This window comes from Pipistrellus hanaki, assembly GCF_964339955.1.
Source record: "Pipistrellus hanaki genome assembly, chromosome: 3".
Lineage (NCBI taxonomy): Eukaryota > Metazoa > Chordata > Mammalia > Chiroptera > Vespertilionidae > Pipistrellus > Pipistrellus hanaki.
In genome coordinates this window covers 89,440,654-89,468,482 of record NC_140505.1, presented here as the reverse complement: position 1 = coordinate 89,468,482, position 27,829 = coordinate 89,440,654, and the positions used below count along the sequence as shown (strand labels likewise).

The following is a 27,829-nucleotide window of genomic DNA, read 5'->3' as shown; positions in this document are numbered from 1 at the left end:
ACCCAGTCTAATTAATATTTGCCTCATTTTCTTAATCTATTAAGTGAGGATAAGAATAGTAGCTACCTCAGAGTGTTATTATGAGCAGTGCAAATGTTAATACATATATACGGTAGTATATAAAACTGGCTGGCATTGTTATTACTGTTATTCATTATTTTTGATGTATTATAATCAGAAACTAGAATTTGTAGCACTATGCAGTTTTTGGTTAATGCTAAATCATATATAATTTGTCTAGTCATGGAGGTAATTTAAAAAGTAAAACAAAGCATTTTTCTATTGATTTGAAATAAATGCTAATTGCATGTGGTGAGGGAACTTTCATTTCCATGATGGTTTAAATAGACACAAGTTATACAACTTAAACTTTAAGAAGTTTCCAGTACCTCTGCTGAAATACTCCACTTTCCTTTTAGTAGTACATTGAAGAAATGAAATTTGCTAAATTGCCTTGAAAACAATAGATTACCACAAAATTTAATTACTACAAAATGTATAACAGTAACTAGAGGAAAGAAGATGAAACTTCTAGATTTATAAATGTCTTTAGAATTGACAACAATATTGCACTAGTTAAAGGTAGAATTTAGTTTTGCTTAATAATTATTAGAATTAATTTTCATCTGAATATTATGGAAACACAATCAACCACCTTGCTCTGTTTAAGGTACTTAAACTATTCTTATTGACTGTGATTATTTTCTGGCACTAACAACTTTTGTCACCTTTTTGAAATTCATTTCTATTCATAAAACCTCATATTAATACTGCACCTAAAAAAGGCTGTTTATCTAGAGTAAATAATGAACAACATAAACTGATGAACAAAAACAGACCCAGAGAAAGAAGCAGCGATCAGACTCTCAAACCTCAGAGGGAAAGTAGGGGAGGGTGGGGTAAGGGGATGAGATCAACCAAAGGACTTGTGTGCATGCATATGGGCCTAGCCAGTGGCCATGGACAATAGGGAGGTGGGGGCATATGTAGGGAGGGGTTTGAAATGGAAATGGGGGGATGAGGACAATTATGTGATACCATAATCAATAAAAAATATATATATATAAAAGAAAATGTACTAGAATTTGATATAATATTATATAATAAAAGCTAATATGCAAACCTAAAAAATAAATAAATAAAATAAAAATAAAACTTTAAGTAAAACTTTTTTTTTTGTAAAATGTTTAAAATCACCAATCATCCAAATTTATAGGACATTTATTTACTTTCTAAAAGAAAAAACTGGTCAAACTAAAACTCTATGAAGTATACAGACTTACATTTTTAATTTTTTAAAAATCCTCACCCATGGATTCTTTTATTGATTTTAGAGAGGAAAAAAAGGGAGGAGAGAGAAAGAGGATGAGAGAGAGAAAGAAATATAAATAGCTCATAATCTAGGTATGTCCCCTGAGGGGAATCAAACCTGCCAACTTTCTGTGTACAGGAGGACACTCCAACCAACTGAGCCACACTGGCCAGGGCCCAAGTTTCATTTTAAAGAACGAGTTTGATCATGACCCCATGAGACGCCTTCCTTGCTTTAATTGCATACTATAATTATTCATTTTTTCTTAAGAAATAATTTGCTAATATTTGTGTTTCAAAGCTAAACCATAGGGCTGAGTGAAAAGTCCTTAATAAGTACCCATCTCTAGAGGCCCTAAAAATTTATGAAAAGTTCTAATATTTAGCTTCATTAATTTTTGTATATAAAAATGTCTATTACAGGAATGAACTAAATCATGACATTGAATTTGTTTTAATTGAAAAAGATAGCTAAAAATTGCCCATGTTATTGCAACAGTGCAAGATGCAAGGTGAGTTTATTTATTATTTATTTATTAACAACAAAAAATGTAAACCAAATTGTGAAAGCAAAAGTGGGCTGCAAAACAAGGGTTTTTGATAGCTTTTGTCTTATTTAAATGTTACACATTATTATGCTACAGTTGGTAAATGCTATAGAGTATAAGTTAGAATTTGCTTATTTGCTTTTAAACAACCCCTCCCCCCCAACTCAGAGCACTATAGAAAATATATATATGTCTGATAAACTCTTCCTCCTTCCTTCAAGTATCACAATCTTGTAGTCACATAATCTTCATAAATGACTGTGTTTCTGAGGGCTGCATCATAGTCTGTACTAGAGTCCTCGTTCCTTGCATGCTTCTCCTTTAGTATTATTGGAACAGTGTCTTCCATCATCACCTTCTCTGATTTGAAGGCATACATTCTCTTTCCAACTTGTAAATCTTGACTGTCCATATTCCTTTCTCGGTGGTCTATTAATATGCATTGTTCACTGAGACCAGGAATGCCCAGGTCACCCTTTGAAGATAATCCTGGAGATTCCAGTTGAATATTTCTCTCCAGAGATACCTCAGCCTGTTGATGAGCAACCTCTTCTGAAACAGAGAAAATTTGGTTTGCATTTTGCTTGGTAGCATTTTGTTTTGATCGTCTATAAAATAACCCAAAGTTTTTTATATCAGTCACAAAATTCATTTTTCTCTGTTTCTCCCTCAGGCGTTCCTGCACCACCAGTGCAGAACCATTGCTTATGCTGTGTCTTTCTGTGGTAATTGCTGATGATCGAGGATGAATCAAGGTGGTTAAATCAAAAAGGCTGAAGTTCTTCTTGTCTTTGCTGGTACCTTCATTATCAGTCTTTTCATCTGAGTCTGCTGAATTAGAAGTGTCCTTCGTGGTCTGAGCAGATTGTACTGTAGAGAGTTTGCTTCCTCTTAGTAACCCCAGGACTTCAAAGCGGAAACTAGAAATGTCTTGCTTTAGTTCCTAAGTGAAATTTAAAAATGATGAAATTTGTGACTTACATAAACATTTTAAACCTCACTGATTCATTTCATACATGGTTTCACACATTTTTAAGAACTAGGATTCCACTCTGCTGTGGTTCTATCTAGAATTTCTAGTTTTCTTTCTGGTACTTGTGTCATTGATATCTATTAATTTCCTATTCAAGATCTGCAATAATTAGGAGACTTCCTAAGGTTCATGTGAAAAGAAACAGGAAGACTTTTCTTTTTCACTGCTGCATAGTCAAGTATATTGTTGTTGTTGTTGTTGTTTTGGTGGGGGCAACACTTTCAAATACTTCCTCTTCAAATACCCATCTCCTTTCAAATCACTTCACACTCTCTCAGGGATACATTTTGCAAATATTTTTAACATAGGTATATTTTGCTGTCCAAAGGGGCATATATAGCAAAGCAAAGTGAAGCCTGACCTTTCTAGGGTTGGTAGTAACTTTCCATTATTTACTAACTTAAAGTTGATTTTTATCCCAGTATCTCGGCTAGCTTCTAAATCTTACAAATCTTCATTCAATCAGATAACATTTCTGAGATTCATCCCTTTTCCTCTTTTTTGGACATCTGAATTATCACCTCTAATTTATGGTGGTCTTTAAGGTGGGCCCCTGCCTCCAACCTATCTCCCAAAGTACTAAGGACCATTTAATTCTAAAATTTGGATGTTGTGCCTGTAAAGAACATTTTTGCATCTTAGCCAACTACAAGTGTGCTTTAAGTTTTCCAATTTATCTATCTTCTTACCTAAGTGGCTGATTATATTTTTGCTCTGTCAAACTTGCTACTTTTCTCTGTTAAAAGTCTCTTGTAGGATGTCTTTTATTTGTTAGATTTTGCCTATAGGATCTTATTGACTTTATCATTCCTCCAAAATATCAAAAAAATCAGGCAGAATAACAGAGGTATTTTACACACATTATATATGTATATTTATTTATATATTTCATGTATTCCACCTATTTCCTCTGGTTATAATAAAAATAAAACTCAGGGAAAAATACTAAGTTTATAAGTTACAATTAAGTACAACATTTTTTTCTATCAAGGCTGTGCAAAACACAAAGGTTTTGTTTTTGTTTTTAGCAGTTTGGTTACTAAACATTTCAGGATTAGAAATCAGCCTGAAATTTCAAAAACTAAAGCTCACTAGGTAGTAGGATAGTCAGAATGCCAGGATTTTCTCTGCTTTCAATAAGTCATCTCAACATTTGAAAGTAAGTATGTTTGAAAACAATGCATTTTGTGAAGGAATGTTATCACTCTTTTGGATAATACAATAGTGCTTTAATTTAGAAGACACAAAAGCTAGCTGGAACACACATCTGTGTTTCCAGTTTTGATTGTCAGTGTGCTATGTCAGATTCCAAGTTTCTGCAGAATCAGTTTCTTGGTGATTTCATTATTAAAGTAAAAATAGGTACCTTAAAGTTCTCTTCAGTCAGGCCTTCTTCAGTTTTGGCATCTCTAATCATTGCAGCAATATATCGCTTCACCAGGTTCCTCATAACTTCCTTAGGTGTTTAAAAATAATACAATTGATATTTAGTACATATATTTGATTTCTTTCTTTGGTTAGTTCTGAAGACAGGACTGTATTTTAATGTAAAATTCAAGATATATATATATATATATATATATATATATATATATATATATATATATATATATGATTAACTTACTTGATACTGGTGATGTCTTCTCAAATTATCAGCAGCTCGCCTCTGAAAAGGGAAAGGATGTTTACCATTCTATAAAATAAGTAATTTGTTCTTTTAATGAAGAATATTTTTTATTTTTTTCAGAGGGAGAATTTAATTAGACCGTGGACAAGTCCCAGGAAAGTGCTTCACATGAATCAAAAGAATGAGTGAATCAAAAGAGCAAAGTGCAAGGTATAGTATTTGATATACAAAACATGTTTTAAATAAGGTAAATGTTGCTTTTCTAATATAAGGGGATAAGGAAATCAGTAATTATAGTTAACACACATCTGAAATCACTTGATATGATGCTAAGAGAAACAGATGGGCCATATCAAATTGAAAAATAGAAAAAATGTCAAATAAAACTTCAATAGAATAATAGCTTTTATTATCTACACTAATAAAAGAGAAACATGCAAAATGACCATATCTCTGCTATGCCCACAAGCCATACCCACCATCTAATCAGGAGCAAGTATTCAAATTAACCCAACCAAGATGGCTGTGACAACTGAGCGAATAGGAGGCTTGGGTTTCCTCAGCGATGGAGGAAGCTAAGCTTCCTGGCCTGCCCTGGCCTCCACTCAAGGTTACAAAGTTTCAATTATAGAAGATAAATAAATCCTAACAAAAATGGTGATGGCCACAGAGTTGAAGCAAGTAGGAGGCTTGGGTTTGCCTGGCAATGGAAGAAGCCAAGCTTCCTGGCCAGCCCTGGCCTTCACTCAAGGCTACAAAGTTTCAATTATAGAAAATAAATAACCCCAGATACCAGGGCCTCCACTTGGGTCACCAGGGTGTGTGGCTGGCCTGCACACCATCACAGGCCCCTCACCCAGGCCATCCCATGCCCCAAGGGAACTCCCACCCTGATCTGGGACACCCTTCAGGGCAAACCAGCCCTTACCCAGGCAGCAGGCCTCTATCCTATCTAATAAAAGAGTAATATACAAAATGACCATTACTCCAACACACAAGATGGCTGCCCCCATGTTGTCAAATTTTCTGTCCTCATGTTGACACAAGATGGCCATGACAAGATGACCAGCAGGGGAGGGCAATTGGGAGGGACCAGGCCTGCAAGGGAGAGCAGTTGGGGGTGATCAAGCCTGCAGGGGAGGTCAGTTAGGGGTGACCAGGGAGGCAGAGGAGGGAAGTTGGGGGTGATCGGGTCTTCAAGGAAGGGCAGCTGAGGGGGACCCAGACCTGCATGGGAGAGCAGTTGGTGGGAACCAGGTCTGAAGGGGAGGGCAGTTAGGGGTGATCAGGCTTGCAGGGGAGGGCAGTTAGGAGTGATGGAGCCTGCAGGGCAGAGTAGTTAGAGGCAATTAGGCTGGCAGGGGAGGAGTTAGGCATCAATTAGGCTGTGGTTTAAACGGGCAGTTGGACATCCCTCGAGGGGTCCCAGATTAGAAAAGGTGCAGGCTGGGCTGAAGGACTCACACTCCCATGTATGAATTTTGTGCACCAGGCCTCTAGTAATAATATAAAGTTCTTCATAAATATCAACATAGCAAGATTAAGTATTTAACCAGGATATCTAACATGCAATAAGAAACATTGTTCATTAAGAGGAAATTGCTGTTTTAATTATGTGGTTGAATTTAACCAAAATATGGCTTAATTATTTGTTTGGGTTTAACCAAAATAAATAAATAACAGATCCTGTTCAAACATATGGTTACTTATTTTACACTTATTTTTTACATAAATATGACTGCAGATATCATTTTGAAGAGATAAGAATAGTTTGGAAGCAAAACTAAGGTTAGCACAAAACAGTGACTCTAGAGTTCAGACTGGATGATGTTTAGTGACTGAAAAAAGTTCATTAAAAATTGACTTAAATAATTATACAAAAATTATGAATTTGCAGATTCACAACTAATCTAAAGATACTATGAGAAAAGCTATCAAAATTTCTATTTTATGTTTGTTAAATAATTATCACGAAGAAGAAAAGTGTCCAAAATAATCTAAAATAAAATTATTATTGAAATAAAGAAATGAACTTAATAAATTGTGAGAAAAAAGGGAATAATGTATTTTAGTGTTTTTTTTTAATTTATTGTCTAAAATTTGACATATTTCTAATTTTCCCCCCAATTGACCGTCCCTCCCTCCCAGCCATTCTCACACCTGGCAGACTCCCCACTGCCCCAGTATCTGTGTCCATTGTTTATGTTAATATACATGCATACAAGTCCTTTGGTTGCTCTCTAAACCCTTTCCACTGTCATTTTTTCTCTGGATCTATTTTTGTTCATCAAATTATGCTTATCATTATATCCCACATATGAGTGAGATCATGTGATATTTATCTTTCTCTGACTGGCTTATTTCACTTAGTATAATGCTCTCTAGTTACATCCATGCTGTTGCAAATAGTAAAAGTTCCTTCTCTTTTATAGTGGTGTAGTATTCCATTGTGTAGATGTACCACAGTTTTTTAATCCACTCATCTGTTGATGGGCACTTAGGCTGTTTTAAAATCTTAGCTATTGTAAATTGTGCTGCTATGAATGTAGGGGTGCATATATCCTTTCTGATTGGTGTTTCTGGTTTCTTAGGATTGAGTCCTAGAAGTGGGATTACTGGGTCAAATGGAAGTACCATTTTTAACTTTTGAGGAAACTCCATATTGTCTTCCACAGTGCACTAATATGCATTCCCACCAACAGACCACCAGGTTTTCTTTTTCTCCGCATCATGTCCTTTGTTGAATTGTTGATGATAGCCATTCAGAAACTCTTGAGATGGTATCTCAATGTTGTTTGATTTGCATATCTCATATGATTAGTGACTTTGAGCATGTTTTCATAAGTCTCTCAGTGTTCTGTATGTCTCTTTCAAAAAGTGTCTATTTAGGTCCTTTGCCCATTTTTTGATTGGATCATTTATCTTCCTTTTGTTAAGTTGTAAGAGTTCTCTGTAAATTTTGGAGATTAGTCCCTTATCAGAAATAGCATTGTCAAATATGTTCTCCCATGCAGTGGATTTCTTGTTGCTTTATTGATGGTTTCTTTTGCTGTGCAGAAGCTTTTTATTTTGATGTGGTCCCATTTGTTTATTTTCTCATTAGTCTCCATTGGGCCTAGGAGCTGTGTCTGTAAAGTTATTGCTATGACATAAGTCTATTATTTTCTGCCTATTGAGGCTTGTAGGATTTTTATGGTTTCCCATTTTACACTTAAGTCCTTTAGCAATTTTGAGTTTGTTTTTGTATATGGTGTAGGTTGGTAATATAGTTTAATTTTTTTTGTATGTATCTGACCAAATATACCAGCACCATTTATTGAAAAGACTGTCATGACTCCATTATATGTTCTTGCCTCCTTTGTCAACTATTAATTGAGAACAATGGCTTGTGTAGATTTATGGGTTCTCTTTTCTGTTCCATTGGTCTATATGTCTGTTCTTGTGCCCGTACCAAGCAGTTTTGAGAACAGTGGCTTGGTAATACAGCTTGATATCTGGTATTGTGATCCCTCCAACTTTGTTCTTCCTCAGGACTGCTGTGGATATTCAGGGTCATTTTTTTTTTTTTATTTCAGATGAATGTTTGGAGAGTTTCTTCTAGGTCTTTAAAATATGCTATTGGTATTTTAATGGGGATTGCATTGAATCTGTAGATTGCTTTGGATATCATGAGTATTTTAATGATGTTGATTCTACCAATCTATGAACATGGTATGTTCTTTCATTTATGTCTTCCTCTAACTCTTTTTTCAATTTTCTGTAGTTTTCCGGGTATAGGTCTTTTACATATTTAGTTAAGTTTATTCCTAGATATCTTAATTTTTTGGCGCAATAGTAAATAGGATTGTCTTTCTAGTTTCTCTTTCTGTGAGTTCATTATTGGTGTATAAAAAGGCCATAGATTTCTGGGAGGTTAATTTTGTATCCTGCTATATTTCCAAATTCATTTTTTAGGTCTAGTAGTTTTTTGGTGGAATCCTTAGGGTTTTCTATTTATAGTATCATGTCATCTATTGGATGCCTTTTATTTCTTTTTGTGGTCTGATCACTATGGCTACTATTTTCAGTGCTACATTGATGTTGGCTGTTGGTTTGTCATATAAAGCTTTTATTATGTTATGATTCCTTTATTCCCACTTTGTTGAGAGTTTTTATCAAGAAAGGGTATTGGATTTTGTTAAATGCTTTTTCTGCATCAATTGATATGATTTTGTGATTTTTGTCTCTCAATTTGTGTATGTGATGTGTCACATTTATTAATTTGCTGATATTGTACCATTCTTGCATCCCTATAATAAATTCCACTTGATCATGATGTATGATTTTTCTAATGCAATCCTGAATCTGATTTACTAGAATTTTGTTGAGGATCTTAGCATCTCTGTTCATCAAGGATATTAGCCTGTAGTTATGTGTGTGTATGTATGTGTGTGTGCGTGTGTGTGTGGTGCCTGTATCTGGTTTTAGGATTAGGGTAATGCTGGCTTCATATAAAGATCTTAGAAGTGTGCCTTCCTCTTGAATTTATGGAATAGTCTGAGGAGAATAGGTTTTAGTTCCCATTTAAATGTTTGGTAGAACTCTCCTATAAAGTCTTCCAGACCAGGGCTTTTGTTTGCTGGAAGACTTTTGATCACTGCTTTAATTTCTTTGGTTGTTATTGGCTTATCCAGGTGGTTTTGTTTTTTTTTTCTTTTAATTCTTCTTGATTGAGTTTTGGGAGTTTATATTTTCCTAAGAATATGTCCATTTCATCTAGGTTGTCCATTGTGTTGGAATAGAGTTGTTCATAGTATTTTTTCATGATCCTTTGTATTTCTGTGGGATTGGCTATTACTTCATCCCTGTCATTTCTGATTTTATTTATTTGGGTCCTCTCTCTTTACTTCTTTGCTTCTGGTGAGTCTGGCTAGACATTGATCATTGTTGTCTATTCTTTCAAACAGCCAGTTCTTTTTTATTTTTTAAATCTTTTGTATTGTTTTTGTTTGTTTTATTTTGTCTCTATGTCATTTATTTTCTCTCTGTTCTTTACTTTTTCCTTCCTTCTGCTTATGCTGGACTTTTGTTGTTGCTCTCTTTCTAATCTTTGAGTTATAGGAATAGGTAATTTATTACTATTTTTTTCTTGTTTTTTTGAGGTAGGCCTGTAGAGCTATGACTGTTTTCATTGCATCCCAACAATTTTTGATTGATGTGCTTTCATTGTCATTTCTTGCCATGATGCTTTTTATTTCTTCTTTGATCTCTTTGGTAACTCAATCATTGTTTAATAGCATTCTTTTTAGCCTCCAGGTGTTTCATTTTTTCTATTGTTGTTAATGTAGTTGATTTCTAATTATATGCCATTGTGATCTGAGAAGATGCTTGATAATGATTTTAATCTACTTGAATTTGAAGAGATTTTACCAGTGTCTCAATATGTGCTCTATCTTTCAAAATAAACCTTGTGCACTTGAGAAGAATGCATATTTTGTGGCTTTTGGATGGAATGTTGTAATTATGTCAATTCCATCTGATCTAATGAGTCATTTAGGATTGATGTTTCTTTGCTGATTTTTATTTTGAGGACTTGTCCAGTGGTATTGGGATATCAAAGTCCCTTATTATGACTTATTGCTGTCAATCTCTCCCTTGATATCTTCCAGAAGTGTTTTGTTTTTTTTTTCTTTAATGTATTTGGGTACTTCTTTATTGGGAGCATATATGTTTTTCAGAATTGCTCCCTTTAGTATTATGAAGTGGCCTTCCTTATCTCTTGTTCACTTTGAGATCTAATTTGTTGGATATAAATATTGATACCCCAGATTTTTTTTTTCATTTCCATTTGCCTGAAAAATCTTTTTCCATTTCTTCACTATCAGTCTGTGTGAGTGCTTTTTTTTTTCTGAGTTGGGTGTCCTGTAGACAGCAGATATATGGATCATGTATTCTTATACATTCAGCTTCCCTATGTCTTTTGACCGGGGCATTTAATCAATTTACATTTAAAGTTATTATTGGTAGATACTTGTTTGTGCCATTTTTATTCTTTATTCTGGTGTTCCTTCTTCCATTCCTATTTCTTCTTTTTAGAGCAGCACTTTTAACATTTATTGCATTGATGGTTGGTGATAATAAATCCTCTTAGTCCTTTTTTGTCTGTGAAACTCCTGATTTCACACTGAATTTTGATTGATAGCCTTGCTGGGTACAGTATTCTTGGATTCAGACTCTTGCTTTGCATGACTTTGTATATTTCATTCCATTCCTTTCTGGCCTGATGTGTTTCTGTTGAGAAATCGGTCTATTGTCTGATGGGAGATCCCTTGTAGGTAACTTTCTGTCTCTCTTTGGTAGCCTTGTTTGGCACTGGCGTTTTCCAATCCTAATACCCTGTTTCCCCGAAAATAAGACAGTGTCTTATATTAATTTTTTCTCCCAAAGTTGCGCTAGGTCTTATTTTCAGGGGATGTCTTATCTTTCCATGCGCTAGGTCTTATTTTCGGAGGATGCCTTATTTTCGGGGAAACACGGGTAATAAAAGCCCAGAGTTGTAACTTGTGAGACCTGATCACATCCAAAGGCTGACCAACTGGACATCAGTGCTGGGTTTTTGTGGCGACCTTCATAGCTGCTACCACATGCTATGGACTCCATTGGTCATCTCCCCCACGGCCATAGAAGACTGGCGAGCTGCAGCTGGTGGAAAGCAGTGGCCCAGGCCAAGCTTCCCTGGGATCTCAGGGTGAACAGGTCAGGCTGGGCCGCCCCTCAATCATGGGGTGAACAGACCATGCCCAGCTTCCCTGCGATCACAGGGTGAAGAGTCCAGGCAAAGCTGCCCCATGATCATGGGGTGAACTGATATAAAAAGATCAAAGATCATATTTAAAAAAAAAAATATGCCTAAGCCGGTTTGGCTCAGTGGTAGAGCATCGGTCTGCGGACTGAAAGGTCCCAGGTTCGATTCCGGTCAAGGGCATGTACATTGGTTGCGGGCACATCCCTGGTAGGGGGTGTGCAAGAGGCAGCTGGTCGATGTTTCTCTCTCATCGACGTTTCTAGCTCTCTATCTCTTTCACTTCCTTCTCTCTGTGAAATATCAATAAAATATATTTTTAAAAAAATAAAATAAAAAAAATAAAAAAAAATAACTTCAAGTTTATTTTACAGGGAAATTTTTTTAAACCCAAATTGTCTGAGAGAAAGAACATCAACAACAACAAAAAGCTTACATGTTAATTGTTTTTCAATTTATATGATAATACTACAAAACTATTTTTAGTCTTTAAGATTTCAGCCAACTGAACTTCAATATTCTAAGAACGTAAGAGTGGATGACATTAACCACTTTCTGAATATTTATTAAAATGAATCCAATAAATTAACCAATGGTGAATACTAAATTATGCAGCTCAGATATTACTCATGTCTATTTAATATCTCCACAATTGATTCTCGTCTTATTGACCATTACTATTGTGCCTATATGTTTTCTACTTTTTTTGGTGGTAGAGTGGTATAATATTAAAAACATGGACTTGGGGTTCACACCTGGGTTTGAAGTTGACAGATCCTGAACAAATAATTGATCTCTGAGATCCTCTCTCTTCCATATGTTTTATTTTGCAAGGTGAAGGTGAGCCCCCTGGGTGATTTTGAAGATTAAATGAGTTAATAGATTGAAAGCATTATTACTAATTTATGTTAGTTCCCATCATCTTTCTTTCCTTTTTTTTCTGAATTAGTAGCATGATTTAATAGTTTTAAAATTATTCTTGAACCAAAAATTTTGTGGATAGTTTGACATATATCAGGATTACTTCTAAGGAAGTAAAATATATATTTAGATGTAATTGTCTCTCAGCCAGAGTGCTACTGTGTGGTTAGCATGGCATTTCATACTTGAGGAGAAGATTTTCTTTAGTTATGTAGCTGGATGCTTTTAACCCAGACAGTAGGTTTGGAAGTAAGAAATGTGCATTTAAGCAATAGGGTGAGGGGATGGTTCTGGTAAATATGGGTGGATTTAACACATTTCTATAGGCAGTAATTTTCATTTTATTAAAGCTTTATCTTTTTGAGTAATTTAAGGTTTATGGCAAAATTAAGAGGGTGGTGCAGAGATTCCCCATATGCCTCCTACCCCAACACATGCTTAGGCTGCTCCATTATCAACATCCTCTACCAGAGTGGTACATTGGTTACAATTGATAAACATACATTGACATATCATAATCACCTGAAATCCATAGTTTATATTATGGGTTTGGACAAATGACATGATCCAAACAAATCACTCTAGTGACATGATTTTTGTGGTATCATACATAGTATTTTTATCACCTTAATCTTTGCCTATTTAACCCTCCTTCCATCTCAACCTTTGTAAAACATTCACCTTTTTACTGTTTCTCCCCCCACCCCCCCAGAATGTCATATAGTATGTTGCCTTTCAGATTGTCTTCTTTTACTTAGTAATATTCATTTAAGGTTCCTCCATGTCTTTCCATACCTTGATAATTCATTGTTTTTTAGTCTAGAGACTATCTTATTATTTGGATATGCCACAGGTTATTTAACTACTCACCTACTGAATGACACATTGGTTGTTTTCACATTTTGTTAACTAAGAGTAAAGCTGTTATATGCATCCTTGTGAAAGATTTTTGTGGATATCAGTTTTCCATTCCTTTCTATAAATACCAAGGAGTGTGATTGCTAGGTTGTATGGTAAAAATTATATTTAGTTTTGTAAAAAAAGGAAAAAAAATCAAAATGTCTTCCAAAGTGGATGTACCATTTTGCATTTCCACCAGCAATGACACTTACTGTTATTTCACATTCCCGTCAGCATTTGTTGGTATTAGTGCTCCTATTTTTAGCCAATCTAATAGGTTTGTAATATAGTCTCCATATTTTGGGATGTGCAAAAAGTTCATGAACATCTATCTATACATTGTTAGAAGCCATCCATTGTTTACACTATCAGGAAAGTGTAAACAAAGAACCCAAAAAGCTGATGAACCTTGAGCTTTGGCAAGGGCCAAAGCTATGCACTGATTGTTTAGTTGAGACAATGGTGGCTCTAGCAATTTCCTGCCCTAATAGTCTCAAAGTGAATATTTACTAATATTTATTGACCTTTAAGATAGTCTGTCTGCTACTGGAATTGCCTGTTTGACTAAAGGCAAGATGTGTATCTAAAATTGAATAAAAAGCTAGCAGGGCCTGGGCACTAATGAAACCCTTCCACTAGAATTGGGTTCTCTGCCTGTGAGAACTCAATTCTAGTGGCACCTGTGATTTCCAAATTTATATTTCTTGTCTAGTCTTATCATTTATGCACAGCCCTGATCCAGGTCCTGAACCCTCGCTGTGCATGCAGTGGCTGTCATATCTTTCACAATACATAATATTGGATTTTTGTTATGACCTCTGTGAGTTTTCCTTTGTGGGTTTCTATATCATAAATCTTAGCTCACAGGGCCAATTTGAGATATGTATAATAAGCAACTATGTTGTCATGGCAGTGGGCTGCAAGAAACCAGAGAGGAATAAAGCATACTTTTTTTTGCCTTAAATGGCTTGTAGTATATTAGATGGAATGCTAAGAACACATACACTGAGTGGCCAGATTATTATGATCTCTGACTACATAATAAACTGGCCACTCAGTGTAAATCCTATACAATAAAAGGCTAATATGCAAATTGTCCCCTCAACCAGGAGTTTGACCAGCAGGCCGGCCACCTGCCCATGTCCTCTCTCCCTGGCCAGACTGGCCCGACCCCACATATATACAAATTCATGCACCAGGATACACACACATACACACTGAGTGATAAGGCAGGCACCTGGGATTTTTGACTAAAATACAAGGTATATGTTGTATTATTTTCTTAAGGCTTCTACAAAGTATTTCAAGCTGGGTAGCTTAAAACAACAAAAACAATTATATCATACTTTTGGAGGCCAGAAGTCTCAAATCAAGAGGTTGTCAGAATATGTTTACTATGATAATGGATATAATTCTTCCTTTACTCTTCCCAATTTCTATCTGTGCTGTAAATCCTAGTGTTTCTTAGTTTTAAACTGCATAATTCCAATCTCTGCTTTCATTTTCATTCATATGGGTTCTCTCTGTTTTTCTGTGTCTTCACCTGGTCATATTTTCTATAAGGACTCTACGCCAATAAGATTTCATCTTAACTAATTGCACCTGCAAAGATCCTATTGCCAAATAAAATCACATTCTGAGGTATTAGGGATTAGGACTTTAACATATCTTTTTTGGGGAGGCAATTCTACCTATACTATACTATTTTGCAATAAATATGATGATAATTTTTGACAATTAGCGGCATCCTTAAATATTATATATACTAGAACTGTTAGGCATGATCAGATAATTGAAGCAATATCCCCTCCCCTGGGAACTGACCTTTAGACTACTTCACAGTAAACATTCCACTTGCTTAGACCACATTCTACTTGTTAAGACCATTATCTTTCCCCTCTGGACTTCCCCAGAATCTGGACCTGCTCAGAAAAATGCTGCCTAAAGCCCTTTAAAAACCTTTAACTCCTCATCTTTGGGTGCTGGCACCACTTTGGGATCAGCCCATTTGGTATTCAGATGACCTAATAAATTCATAATTCTTCACCCCTTTTGGCCTCATGCATTTCTGCTTCAGTGATCCTAAAAAGAAGTAACAATAGTACCTAGTATGTTTGCAAATTTTTTATTAGGTAAAGACCAGCTGGACTTCAAAGGGATTTACAGCTTATACTTATCACTGGGAATAACCAAGAACAGATTTGACAAATTTGTGTTTATGAAAGTAACATAATAAATTATACTTCTTTAAAAAAATTACCTAAGTAAAGGGTATTTAATTTTTCAAGTCACTCGCATGTTAAATTTTTATTAATGAAGTAATCTGCAATGATTATATGTTCTGTATCTTCATTAAGAAACTAGAGGCCTGATGCATGGATTCATGCACTGGTAGGGTACCTCGGCCTGGCCTGTGGGGATTGGGTCAAAACTGGCTCTCTGACATCCCTCAAGGGGTCCTGGATTGCGAGAGGGTGTTTCTCAGGTGACACACCCTGGAATCAGGCTCCCTCCTCTCTGGTTCTGGGTGTGTCACCAGAGAACCATAGCTGCCAAGTCACTGCAGCTTGGCAGCTCCTTCATTGAGCATCTGTCCCATGGTGGTCAGTGCATGTTACACCTAGCAGTCAGTCAGCCAGTCACTTGGCCTTTTATAGCCTATATTAGTGGCCTGGTGCACGAAATTCGTGCATGGGGGTGTTCCTCAGCCCCGCCCACCCCTTTTCCAACCTGGGACCCCTTGAGGATGTCTGACTGCTGGCTTAGACCCAATCTCTGTGGGATCGCGTCTAAATCAGCAGCCAGACATCCCCCTCTCAATCCAGGACTGCTGGCTCCTAACCACTCATATGCTTGCCTGCCTGATCACCCCTAACCATTCTGCCTGCTTGCCCCCAACTGCGCCCCCCTGATGAACTGCTCACCCCCAACTGCCCTCCCCTCCTGGTCTGATCGCCCCTAACCACCTCTGCCTCAGTCCTGCCACCATGGCTTTGTCTGGAAGGTCTCCCAGTTTAATTTGCATATTATCCTTTTATTAGTATAGACTAGAGGCCCGGTGCATGACATTCATGCACTGGGGGAGTGGGGGGAAACAGGCCTAAGCTGGCAGTTGGACAACCCCCTAGGGGTCCTTAGCACTGCTGTGGAGGCAGAAGAGGCTCCTGTCACTGCTGCTGTGCTTGCCAGCCATGAGCCCACCTTCTGGTTGAGCAGCACTCCAGCTGTAAGAGTGCCCTCCCTGACCACCAGGGTGCAGCTCCTGCACTGAGTGTCTGACCCCTGCTAGTCAGTGTGTGTCATAGCGACTGATCATTCCGCCATTTGGTTGACTTGTATATTAGGGTTTAAAACTGGCCTAAACTGGCAGTCAGGCATCCTCCGAGGGGTCCCAGATTGTGAGAGAGTTCAGGCCAGGCTGAGGGATTCCCCAACCCACCACACACATGAATTTCGTGCAATGTGCAATGGTCTCTAGTATATAGATAATAAACTAGGTGGGATTATAGCATGACAGACCTAGGCTAGAATTAATTTCTCCACGAATGAGTTAATGAATACAATGATACTGAAAATTTTGCATTTTTCAGCTTTTAAAAGGATTAAATAGGTTGTCAGTTATGTTTAAGACAGAAAAAAATGGACCACATGACCAATTAACTTGGTGTCTAGGAAGAATGTTTCAGAGGAAGATGAGCCTTTTAAATTGGCAGCTTTCTTTGAAAATTATACCAGAAGTTTAGCACTGTGAACAGAATCTTCCCTACCTGGGTAACTTCAGAAATGCCAACTCACATCTATGTGCCACATTAGCATACCTCTCAGTTTGCAGATTTCTCCTGAATTGTTAGTATAAGACGAAGGTAGTATTTGTATCACTGAGCTAATGATAAAAGGAAAATACCAACTAGTGAGAAACCTCTGCTGCTGTGACATAATTCTGCATTTTAATGGAGATGTTGTTAGGTTGCTTTAGAATATGAAGGCTTTTGCAACCCTGAGTAAAGGTCTCTGGGCAATCAGCCATGACCTTTTCTCACTCTTTTTTTGAGTTCTCTCCAGGTCTACCATGTGGGTTATCAGGCTTACTTCATGTAGCTGGTTCCCTGCAGTCAATTGTCAGTGTCCTTTCCTCTCTTTTCCACTCGTGTTGATTGATCACTAATTTAAAGTCCATATATTATGCCTTTTATTCTTTGCTTTCTTCAATGAGTCCCTTAAGAGATGCAACTTACTGTGTTCTTCTCTTTTTAAAAATAATTAAAGCCAAGGCTAGTTTGGCTCAGTGGATAGAGCATCGGCCTGTGAATTCAGGGGTCCCGGGTTCGATTCCGGTCAAGGGCATGTACCTTGGTTGCGGGCACATCCCCAGTAGGGGGTGTGCAGGAGGCAGCTGATCAATATTTCTCTCTCATTAATGTTTCTGACTCTCCCTCTCTGTAAAAATAAATAAATAAATAAATACATAAATAAATTAAAAATATATATATATATATATTTTTTTTTTTAATAAATAAAAAATAAAGATAAGTAAAAATGTGAGGGGCCATTCCAAGATGTGATCTCTTTTTAAAAATTGTAGTTTTTCTTATTTACTGTTAGGTTTGATCAAGAAATTGAGTTGATACCTTTCCCCTGGTAACTAGCTTTTCAGGTCATTTCACTATGGACATTCCTTTTGCTGAGACCATATTTCACTTGCAGAAACTACATTCCATTATCTCCCCTTTAAGTACGCATAAAGTCTCTGCCTAGAAGAGAAAAAAAAAAGTATACCAAAAGTCCTTTAAAAGCTGCTGACTCCAACCACTGGGTGCTGGAGCCATCCAGGCTCAGCCACCTGGTGTGTGGATGATTGAATAAATTTGTGATCTGTGCTACGCCAGCACAGCCAAGGGTTTGGCGAGTCTGAAAGGGGGCAACAAAGGATGGAGAAATGATGGGCAAAGAGAAAAAGCTGGGTCTAGGTGGATCTTCTGTGCCTGGCTGAGGCCACAAAACAAAGTTGAGGCTCTATTTATAGTCAGGGACAAACAAGGTAATTTACAATGCTGTTGTAAGTTTCACTTGTTTTGGCAGCGCTTGCTGCCCCTCCCACAGCCCACTAGCTACCCAGGAAAGATCTAGAGAGCAGTACAAGATTAAGCTTTATGCTTAGAGGACTGTGCCCTCTAAGCTGGGACTTGTTTGTGACTTTGCCAGCAGGTCAGTCTGAGGCTTAACCCTATAACTGCTTCCTACAGTGATCCCTCACCATTCTGGCCTCATTTGTTTCTCCTTTGACAACCTAACATTTTACAATTGGCTCTACATATTGTTCTCTAAGCATATAAAATAAATAAGATAAAAATTTTGAATGTGACCTTGTCAAAACAAATATTTGAGATCTCATTCTTAAAATACCAAGAATATAAAGAAATGCATTACTCTATATTCCCACTTGGGAAAGAAAATATAAGTAAAAGGCCCTCTCAGCAAATATTCCAGCTGTAAATAAGTTACTTACAGATGTATACTCTCAAATCTGTAAGATTTGTAGATAGGCCTACTGAAAGTGATGACAATTAAGGAACAATGCAGTTTGATAAATTTCTACTAAAATAAACTCTGAAAGGCACACACTATTAGCATTTTTTTCCTTTAGTGATTATAGGTGGCACCAACCCATTCACAGTTTCTAATTTGTTTGCAGTGACTTAAATGAGCATTTTTGTGGCAACTCTTCAGACGTGAATATTCTACCTATAGCTCCAGAGCTATGGGGTTTTAAGTTACCCCAAGAGTATAATGTTTCATATGATCCTCACTATGTACTTCAGAGAAAACTAGAAAGTGTAAAACACTAAATTAAAGAAATATAAGTCATTTTTAATTATATTTTGAGGTCCTAATATTTTTTGTTTCAGTATACTTATCTATTTATTAACTTAAGCATTCAATTTGGAAAATCAGTCTATGGCATGAAATAGGATGAATTCAAATTCTAAGCAAGGTTACAGGCAGAACTTCCTTTTTTTTTTTTTTTTAAATTAAAGAGCCAGCCCTATGTGCACTTAATGGTTATCTCAATGCTGGCCTTGAAAAACAATGCTGTTCTATTCAATTGAGAATGTGCACCTGGCATGGTATTGAGATTGTGGGCATATCTGGTCTCTGGCCAACAAGGTCAGACAGCTAAGTTTATCTTCATCATTCTTCAAAGGGCTAAAGCAAAGTAGAAAACAACATTTTATCTAAGAAGAACAGCAGAAAATTCCAAACAACAGTTTGTTGCAAAATAGGGGTTTTCCTTCTCAGAACCTTTAAAAAATAACTACCTGCCCCTAAAGCCTCGCAGTCGTGTAGAGACCGCCTGCATGTGGTGCTCTTGCAGCTGGCCTGGGTTACTTTCATTTCTAGTTTTATGTATTTGGGTCTTCTCTCCTTTTTTCTTGACGAGCCTGGTTAAAATTGTATCAGTCTTGTTTTTGTTTGTTTTGTTTTGTTTTTTTTTGAAAACTAACTCTTGGTTTCATGGATCTTTTTCATTTTGATTTCTTCCTCAATATCAAAGTATAGCTCAAGCCTTAGGACAGGCATGAGCAGTTCTCTAAAAAGTAACCCTAATGAAAGAGAAGTAATGACTAACAACTAAGAAATACAAATAATTTTAATAAATAATACGAGCCAATAATAATATGCCAATGAATTGGACAATCTAGAAGAAATAGATAAATTCGTAAAAACATATGATCATCCAAAACAGAACCAAGAAGAAACAGAAAATCTAAATAGGGAGAATATAACTAATGAATCAAAGCAATAATCAAAAGCCTCAAAGGCAATAAAATCCTGGACCAGATGGCTTCATAAGTGAATTTTACCAAACATTCAAAGAAAAATTAACACCAATTTTTTGAAAAGTATTCCAAAAAATTCAAGAGAAGGGAAAAATCACAAGCTCATTATTCTAATTATAGAACCAGATAAAGACACAACAAAGAAATAAAATATAGGCTGACACCCCTGATGAATATAGATGCAAACATTCTTAGCAAAATATTAGCAAACTGAATTCAGCAATACATTAAAAAGCTCATAACTCTGATCAAATTGAACTTATTCCTGGGATACAATGTTGATATAATATCCACAAATCAATTAACATGATAAGCTACATAAACAAAATGAAAAACAAGAAACATGACCATATCAATAATTAAAGAAAAAGCACTTGACAAAATCCATCACACTTTTTTTTGTTATTTAGTCTCTTTAAAAAATTCACAAATACATTATTTTTAATTTATAATCTCAAATATGATAAATACCAATAGATATAACTGACATAGACAAATGTCCTTTAGAGATCCTCAATAATTTTTAAGACTGTAAAGTGGTCCTGAAACAAAAAGCAATTTTGAGAATTGCTGAACTAGATGAAATCAAATATTCCAGCTCTTTTGTGATTCTCTGATATTTTGGCATATGTAAATAACAATAGAAAATTAAATCTGGAAATGTCTTGCTTTTGGTAAGTTTTATTTCTTTCACTTTTGTTTGTTTGTTATTTGTTTGTTTCTTTTTATTTTTTAATAAATCTTTATTGTTGAAAATATTACATGTTCCCCTACCCCCCGTCCCCATTACCTTTTTCCCTTTCTCCCCTCCCAAGTCTCCAGCAACCACTATCTGTGTCCTTGGGTTATGCATATATGCATATGAGTTCATTGGTTGATCTCCCCCACCCCATCTCCTCCACCCTTCCCTATCTTTTCTCTGAGTTTTTTATTTTATTTTTTTAGTTTAATGAATCTTTATTGTTCAGATTATTACAATTGTTCCTCTCCCCCCCCATCCCATAGTTCCCTTCCACCCAGTTCCCATCCCACCCTCTTCCGTTACCTCCCCTACACTATCCTCATCAATAGGTGTACAATTTTTGTCCAGTATCTTCCAATGCCCCCACATTCTTTTCCCCCCAAGAATTGTCAGTCCACTCCCTTTCTATGCCCCTGATTCTATTATATTCACCAATTTATTCTGTTCATCGGATTTTTTTATTCACTTGATTTTTAGATTCACTTGATAGACATGTATATGTTTTTCATAATTTTTATCTTTTCTTCTTGTTCTTCTTGTTCTTCTTGTTCTTGTTCTTCTTCTTCTTCTTCTTCTTCTTCTTCTTCTTCTTCTTCTTCTTCTTCTTCCTTCTTCCTTCTTCCTTCTTCCTTCTTCTTCTTAAGAATACCTTTCAGCATTTCATATAATACTGGTTTGGTGGAGATGGACTCCTTTAGATTTTTCTTATCTGTGAAGTTCTTTATCTGCCCTTCAATTCTGAATGATTGCTTTGCTGGGTAGAGTGATATTGGTTGTAGGTTCATGCAATTCATCACTTTAAATATTTCTTGCCACTCCCGTCTGGCCTGCATAGTTTCTGTTGAGAAATCAGCTGACAATAGTATGGGTGCTCTTTTATAGGTAATTAAATGTTTTTCTCTTGCTTCTTTTAATATTTTCTCTTTGTCTTTTGCTCTTGTATTTTAATTATGATGTTTCTTGGCGTGGTCCTCTTTGGATTTCTTTTGTTTGGGGTTCTGTGCGCTTCCTGGACTTGTAAGTCTATTTCTTTCACAGGAGGGAGAAGTTTTCTGTCATTATTTCTTCAAATAGGTTTTCAGTGTCTCGCTCTCTCTCTTCTTCTGGTACCCCATAATTCAGATGTTGGTACACTTGAGGTTGTTCCATAGGCTTCTTACACTATCTTCAATTTTTTTGGATTCTTTTTGCTTTTCTGGTTGAGTGTTTTTTTGCTTCTTTGTATTTCAAATCTTTGACTTGATTCTTGCAGTCTTCTAGTCTTCTATTAGGTCTCTGAATAATATTTTTTATTTCAGTCAGTGTATGTTTAATTTCTAGTTGGTCCTTTTTCATATCCTAAAGGGTCTCACTAAATTTACTAGATTTTTATAGGAAATTCTTGAAAAAACTTATAACCATAGTTTTGAACTCTGTATCTAGTCATTTGCTTTCCTCCATTTCTTTCATTTGTGATCTATCTTTGTCTCCACATTTTCACTGCTTCCCTGAATTGGTAGAGTAGCTTTATGTGCTAGGTGTCTTATATGGCCCAGTGGCTCAGCCTCCCCAGTTATCTGAAGTGGACACTTGGTGCACCCCTTTGTGGGCTGTGTGGACAACATTGTTGTAGTTAAGATTTGATTGTTGTTGGTATCACTGGGAGGAATTGACCTCCAGGCCAATTGGCTGTGAGGATCAGCTGTGTCTACGCTGGGAGAACTGTGCAGGAGACACCCTTATGGAAGAAGACTTGCAAAATCCTCTGTACTCAGCTTGAATGGGGTGGAGTTTCAGGGTGGAGCAGACAGCCTTGGCTTCCCATCATCCTTCCCCTATGAGTTGCTTGTGTCTCAGTGTCCCGTGGTAATCACTGCAAGCACCTCTGAGAAAAAAACCACCCTCGAGTTTTGCCTGATAGTCCACTTTCTTCCTGATGAGTCTGGTTTCCCAGAAACTCACCTGGAACTGGAGTTCAGCACAGTCGGGAGCTTCCGTCTCCCTCCACTTTAGAAAGCCAGCTGCACACTCAGCTGCCCATGCTCGCAGTCACCCATCCTCTCCACGTGTGCATCTCCGTACCTCAGCCTTTTGCAGCTCCTCTGAGTCTCAATGTGCTTTCCTCTTTCCTTCTAGTTGCAGAATTTCCACTCAGCCAGCTTTCCTATGGTTCTGGTTGGTGTCCATCCTGTCTTTTAGTTGTAGTTTTGATATTGTTGTGTGAGGCAGCAGTTTATGTGTTTACCTATGCTGCCATCTTGGTTTCTTCCCGTTTCCTCTGAGTTTTGACAGTGTGTTAGATGATTCTATGTCTCTGGGTCCATTTTTGTTCATCAGTTTATATTGATCATTAGATTCCACATATGAGTGAGATCATGTGATACTTGTCCTTCTCTGGCTTATTTTGCATAGCATAATGCTTTCTATGTCCATCCATGCAAATCATAAGAGTTCTTTCTTTTTTACAGCTGTGTAGTATTCTATGGCATAGATGTAAAACAGTCTTTTAACCCACTCATCTGCTGATGGGCACTTAGGCTGCTTCCAAATCTTAGCTATTATAAAGTGTGCTGTTATATACATAGGGGTGCATATATTCTTTCTGAAGGGCGTTTCTGAGTTCTTGGGATATATTCCTAGAAGTAAGATCACTAGATCAAATGGTAGTTCCATATTTATTTTTTGAGGAAACTCCATTCTGTTTTCCACAGTGGCTGCACTAGTCTGCATTTCCACCATCAGTGCACAAGAGATCCCTTTTCACCACATCCATTACACTTGTCATTAGTTGATTTGTTGATGATAGCCATTATTACAGGTGTGAGGTGATATCTCATTGTCATTTTGATTTTACAGATGATCAGTGACTTTGAGCACATTTTTATATGCCTTTTGACCATCTGTGTATCTGTTTTAGAGAAGTGAGTATAACATAATTATACCGATTGATTCAGAAAAGTTCAACACTCTTGTCTGATAAAAACACTCAGAAAATTGGCCATAGAAGGATCATACCTCAATACAATAAAGGCCCCATATAACAAAATTACAGCCAACATAATACTTTATTGGTTAAAACTAAAGTGTTTCCCCTTAAGATCAGGAACAAGACAGGGATGTCCACTTTCACCACTCCTCTTCTACATAATAGTGGAAAACCTAGCCACAGCAATCAAATAAGAAGTGATAAACTGGAAAGAAAGAAATAAAACATTATTTGCAGAAGACATGATATTGTGTTTAGAGAACTCTAAAGATTCCACCAAACAACTATAGGGACTGATAAATAAATAAAGTAGCAGGACATAACATTAATATTCAGAAATTGGTTGCATTTTTATACAGCAACTAGAGTCCTGGTGCATGAAATTCATTCATTGGTGGTGGTGGGGGAGGGGGAGACCTCAGCCCAGCATGCACCTTCTTGTAATCCAGGATCCCTCAGGGGATTGTTTGACTGCCGGTTTAGCATCAATCCCACAGAGATCCCAGCAGGTTTGGGCCTAAACTGGCAGTGGGACATTGCTCTTGCAATCTGGGATCATGGATCCTAATTGCTTACCTGCCTGTTTGCCTGCCTAATCACCCCTAACTGCTTGCTTGCCTGCTTGATCATTCCTAACCAAATCTGCCTTGGCCCCTGCCATCATGGCTTAGTCTGGAAGGACGTCCAGAATATCATCTGGAAGGTAGTTTGGTTGTTTGGTCTAATTAGCATATAATGTTTTTATTATTATAGATTATTATAGATAATAAACTCTGAGAAAAAAAGAAACTAATGCACAGAAAAACAAACCATCAACAAAAGAAAAAAGGAACCCACCACATAGGTTATTTGCAAATGATGCATCAGATAAGGGGTTAAGCTCCAAAATATATACAGAACTTATATAACCCAACACCGGGAAGACAAGCAATCCCATTAAAGACATGGCCAAAGGACCTGAATAAACACTTCTTCAAAGAGGACATACAAATGGCCAATAGATATGAAAAAAAAATGCTCAAGGTCACTAATCAAGAGAGAGATGCAAATAAAAATTACCATGAGGTACCACCTCACACAGATAAGAATGACAACTATCAATAAATCAACAAACAACAAGTGCTGGTGAGGAGGCAGAGAAAATGGAAACTAGGGCACTGTTGTTGGGAATGTGGACTGGTGCAGCCACTATGGAACACAGTATAGAGTTACCTCAAAAAATTAAAAATGGAACCACATTTTGACCTAGCTTTTGGTTATATATTCTAAAAGTCCTGTAACATCAATCAGAAATATATATTCATAGCAGCATTATTTACAATAACCAAGATCTGGAGACAGTGCAAGTGCCCATCAGTAGATGAGTGGATAAAAAAGCTGTAGTACATTTACCCAATAGAATACTACATGGCTTCAAAAGAGAAGGAACTCTTACCATTTGCAACAGCATGGATGGGACTGGAGAACATTATGCTAAACAAAATAAGCCAGTCAAAGAAAGATAAGTATAACATGATCTCACTCATATGTGGAATGTAAAGAACAAAATAAACTTATAAATAAAATAGGACCAGAGGCATGAAAAGTGGAACAGCCTGATTGTTCTCAGAGAGAAGGAGAGTGGGGAAAACAGGAACAGATAAACCAAAGAACTTATATACATACTAGAGGCCCAGTGCCCGCAATTCGTGCACTTGGTGAGGGTATCTCAACTTGACCTGTGCTTTCTAAGGCCCACTAAGCCATCAGTTGGACATCCTTAGCATTGCCATGGATATGGGAGAGGCTCCCACCACTGCTGCTGTGCTTGCCAGCTATGAGCCTGGCTTCTGGCTAAGCAGGGCTCCCCTTGTGGGAGCACACTAACCACCAAGGGGAAGCTCTTGCATTGAGTTTCTGCCCCCTGGTGGTCAATGTGCATCATAGTGACCAGTCATTCCATTTGCTTATTTGCATATCTGCCTTTTATTATGTAGGATACACTGTAGATGAGGCCCCCTAGAACCATAAGAAATGCAAAAAAATTCACTGTTAACTCATTCTTGAATTACCCCCACTTAAAATCAAATTGCTCCCCTGTGGGGCGTGTGCTGCATCTTGGAAACCACTGGGCTTGACACTTTTCCTCTCTGAGTTTCATTTCTGAATATATACACATATACCATGGGAATTGTAATTTCTTCTCTGTCTACCTCACTGGATTTTCATGAGGAAGTTCTGAGCTAATAAACCTAGAAATATTTCATCAAGTAAGTGATGTCTAAATAGGAAGGGATTGCTATTTTTAAGCCCATGGATACCCTTGCAGGTAGCAAGTGCTAATTAGGGGAGGAGGGCATGATTGTTTCCTTGGACTGTAGCTATGGAAGCTTTGCAGAGGGTTCTACAGACCTCAGAGGGGCAGGGTCTGGCCAGCAGCCTTATAGTGGTGGTCATCTCTGGAGGTGTTGACCAGGGGGGTGGTAGCGAGGCACTAGGGGGGCAGTGAGGCTGAAGGGGTAGTAACTGTCAAACCTCCCTGCTTGGCGCCATTCTTTACATTGAACATGGCCTGTATATGCTCAGGGCAGGGTTCCAATCTCCTGGAATGGGGTGGGAGCTAAGGAGGTGAAGGGGGAGTGGGGCAGGGCCAGGGCAGGGCCAGTCATGCTAGGAGGGCAGGTTTAGCCATAGTCCCCAGGGAGGATCAGTGCTTTTCTGTTGCAGAGTGTGCTTCCACTGTGGAGATGGAGCCACTGCTGTTGGGGAGCATGGGTCTGACCCTGAGGGGCCTCTTGAGCCTGCTTCCAGGCAGGTCTGGAGTTGTAGGAAGAAGAGGCATGCCAAGGGGGCCCGGAAGTGGCAGGCAGTGGTCCCCAGTTGGCTTTGGGGTTCTGATTGGTTGTTGTCAGCATGCTATTTTTGTGGGCACCCCTGGCGGAGGTGGAGGGGTAAGAGATCAGGAGTCATAGGTGTGGGCTGCAGCTACTCCCCAGGCCGGGTCTTGTCCCTGCCTGGTGAGCTTCCCTGTCCCTCCAGGGGTGCAGGGGCTAGAATAAGGTATCCGTACAGGGGGATTGGAAGAGCTTGTTGTGGCCGCTTCCTCTTTCTTCTTTGCAATCTGGGTTCCTGTTAGGTGCTCTCCTCAGACTCCCAGGAACTTGATTTTGGCTGCCCTGCCCCTCTGTGGCTCCCTGCTGTCCCCACCCCAATCAGCTTTCCCCAGCTTCCTGACTGTCAGGAGGCTGCGGGCAGCGTGGTCCTGGGGCAGGGAGAGGGGGTGTAGAGAGCAGCTCCAGTAAAGTTTAGTAAACCTTGGTTCTGTGTCTGGATTCAGCTGCAGGGCCAGGGAAGTCTGTCTGAATGGGACAAAATTGTGCCAGACCTGGAGTCCCGTCCTGTGGCCCCGCAGCCCTGCTCACTCTGCTGAACAGTCATGACATTACACATGGATAATTCGTATATTCCTCTATTATTAGTATAGATATTCTTAGCCCATGGACACAGAAAATACTGTGGAGAAGTCCTAAGGAAGGCTGGTGCAGGGTGGAGAGAAGCAAAGTGGAAGAAAAGGTGGAAAATTTGTAATAGAGTCAACAATAAAAAGAAAAGAAAAGAAAAAGAAATTAAGACGTCAATGCTATTTATAATTGCATAAAAAAAAGAAGGTACCTAAGAATAAATTTAGCCAAGGAGATCAAAGAATTGTACTTAAAATATTATACGATATTTAAGAAAGAAACTGAAGGAGATACAAATAAGTGAAAGTATATACTGTGCTCATGGGTAGGAAGAATTAACATCATTAAAATATCCATACTACTCAAAGCAATCTATAGATTCAATGCAATTCCTATCAAAATACCAATGACATTTTTTACAGTCAGAAAAAATAATTCAAAAAGTTATATAAATCCACCAAAGACCCCAAATAGCCTCAGCAATCTTGAGAAAGTAAAACTAAGTATGAGGTATCACACTACTTGATATCAACCTATACTATAAGGCCATAGTAACAAAAATAGTATGCTACTGGGGAAAAAAACAACATGTAGATAAATGGAACAGAATAGGAAGCCCGTAAGTAAACCTATTTTGATCAATTAATATTTTACAAAGGAGGCAAGAACACAATGGGGCAAAGACAGTTTATTCAATAAATGGTGTTGGGAAAATTGAACAG

At 37.6% G+C, this 27,829-nt stretch overlaps 1 protein-coding gene across 5 annotated transcripts in view; it reads right to left on the bottom strand.

Annotated features, from left to right (window-relative positions):
- Positions 1-2,072: 2,072 nt before the first annotated feature.
- TRPC4 (transient receptor potential cation channel subfamily C member 4) overlaps positions 2,073-27,829 on the bottom strand; it is a gene marked incomplete at its 5' end in the record, with an annotated part of 247,625 nt that continues 221,868 nt past the window's right edge. For 2 of the 5 annotated variants that reach the window (XM_084879508.1, XM_084879510.1), the window contains 4 exons: positions 2,073-2,411; positions 2,661-2,802; positions 4,259-4,348; positions 4,517-4,558. In XM_084879508.1, coding sequence (XP_084735634.1) covers positions 2,083-2,411; positions 2,661-2,802; positions 4,259-4,348; positions 4,517-4,558 — 603 coding nt within the window. In that variant the 3' untranslated portion in view covers positions 2,073-2,082. Of the gene's footprint in view, positions 2,803-4,258; positions 4,349-4,516; positions 4,559-27,829 lie in introns of all 5 variants that reach the window. The other 3 variants (XM_084879507.1, XM_084879511.1, XM_084879509.1) reach the window with 2 other exon arrangements.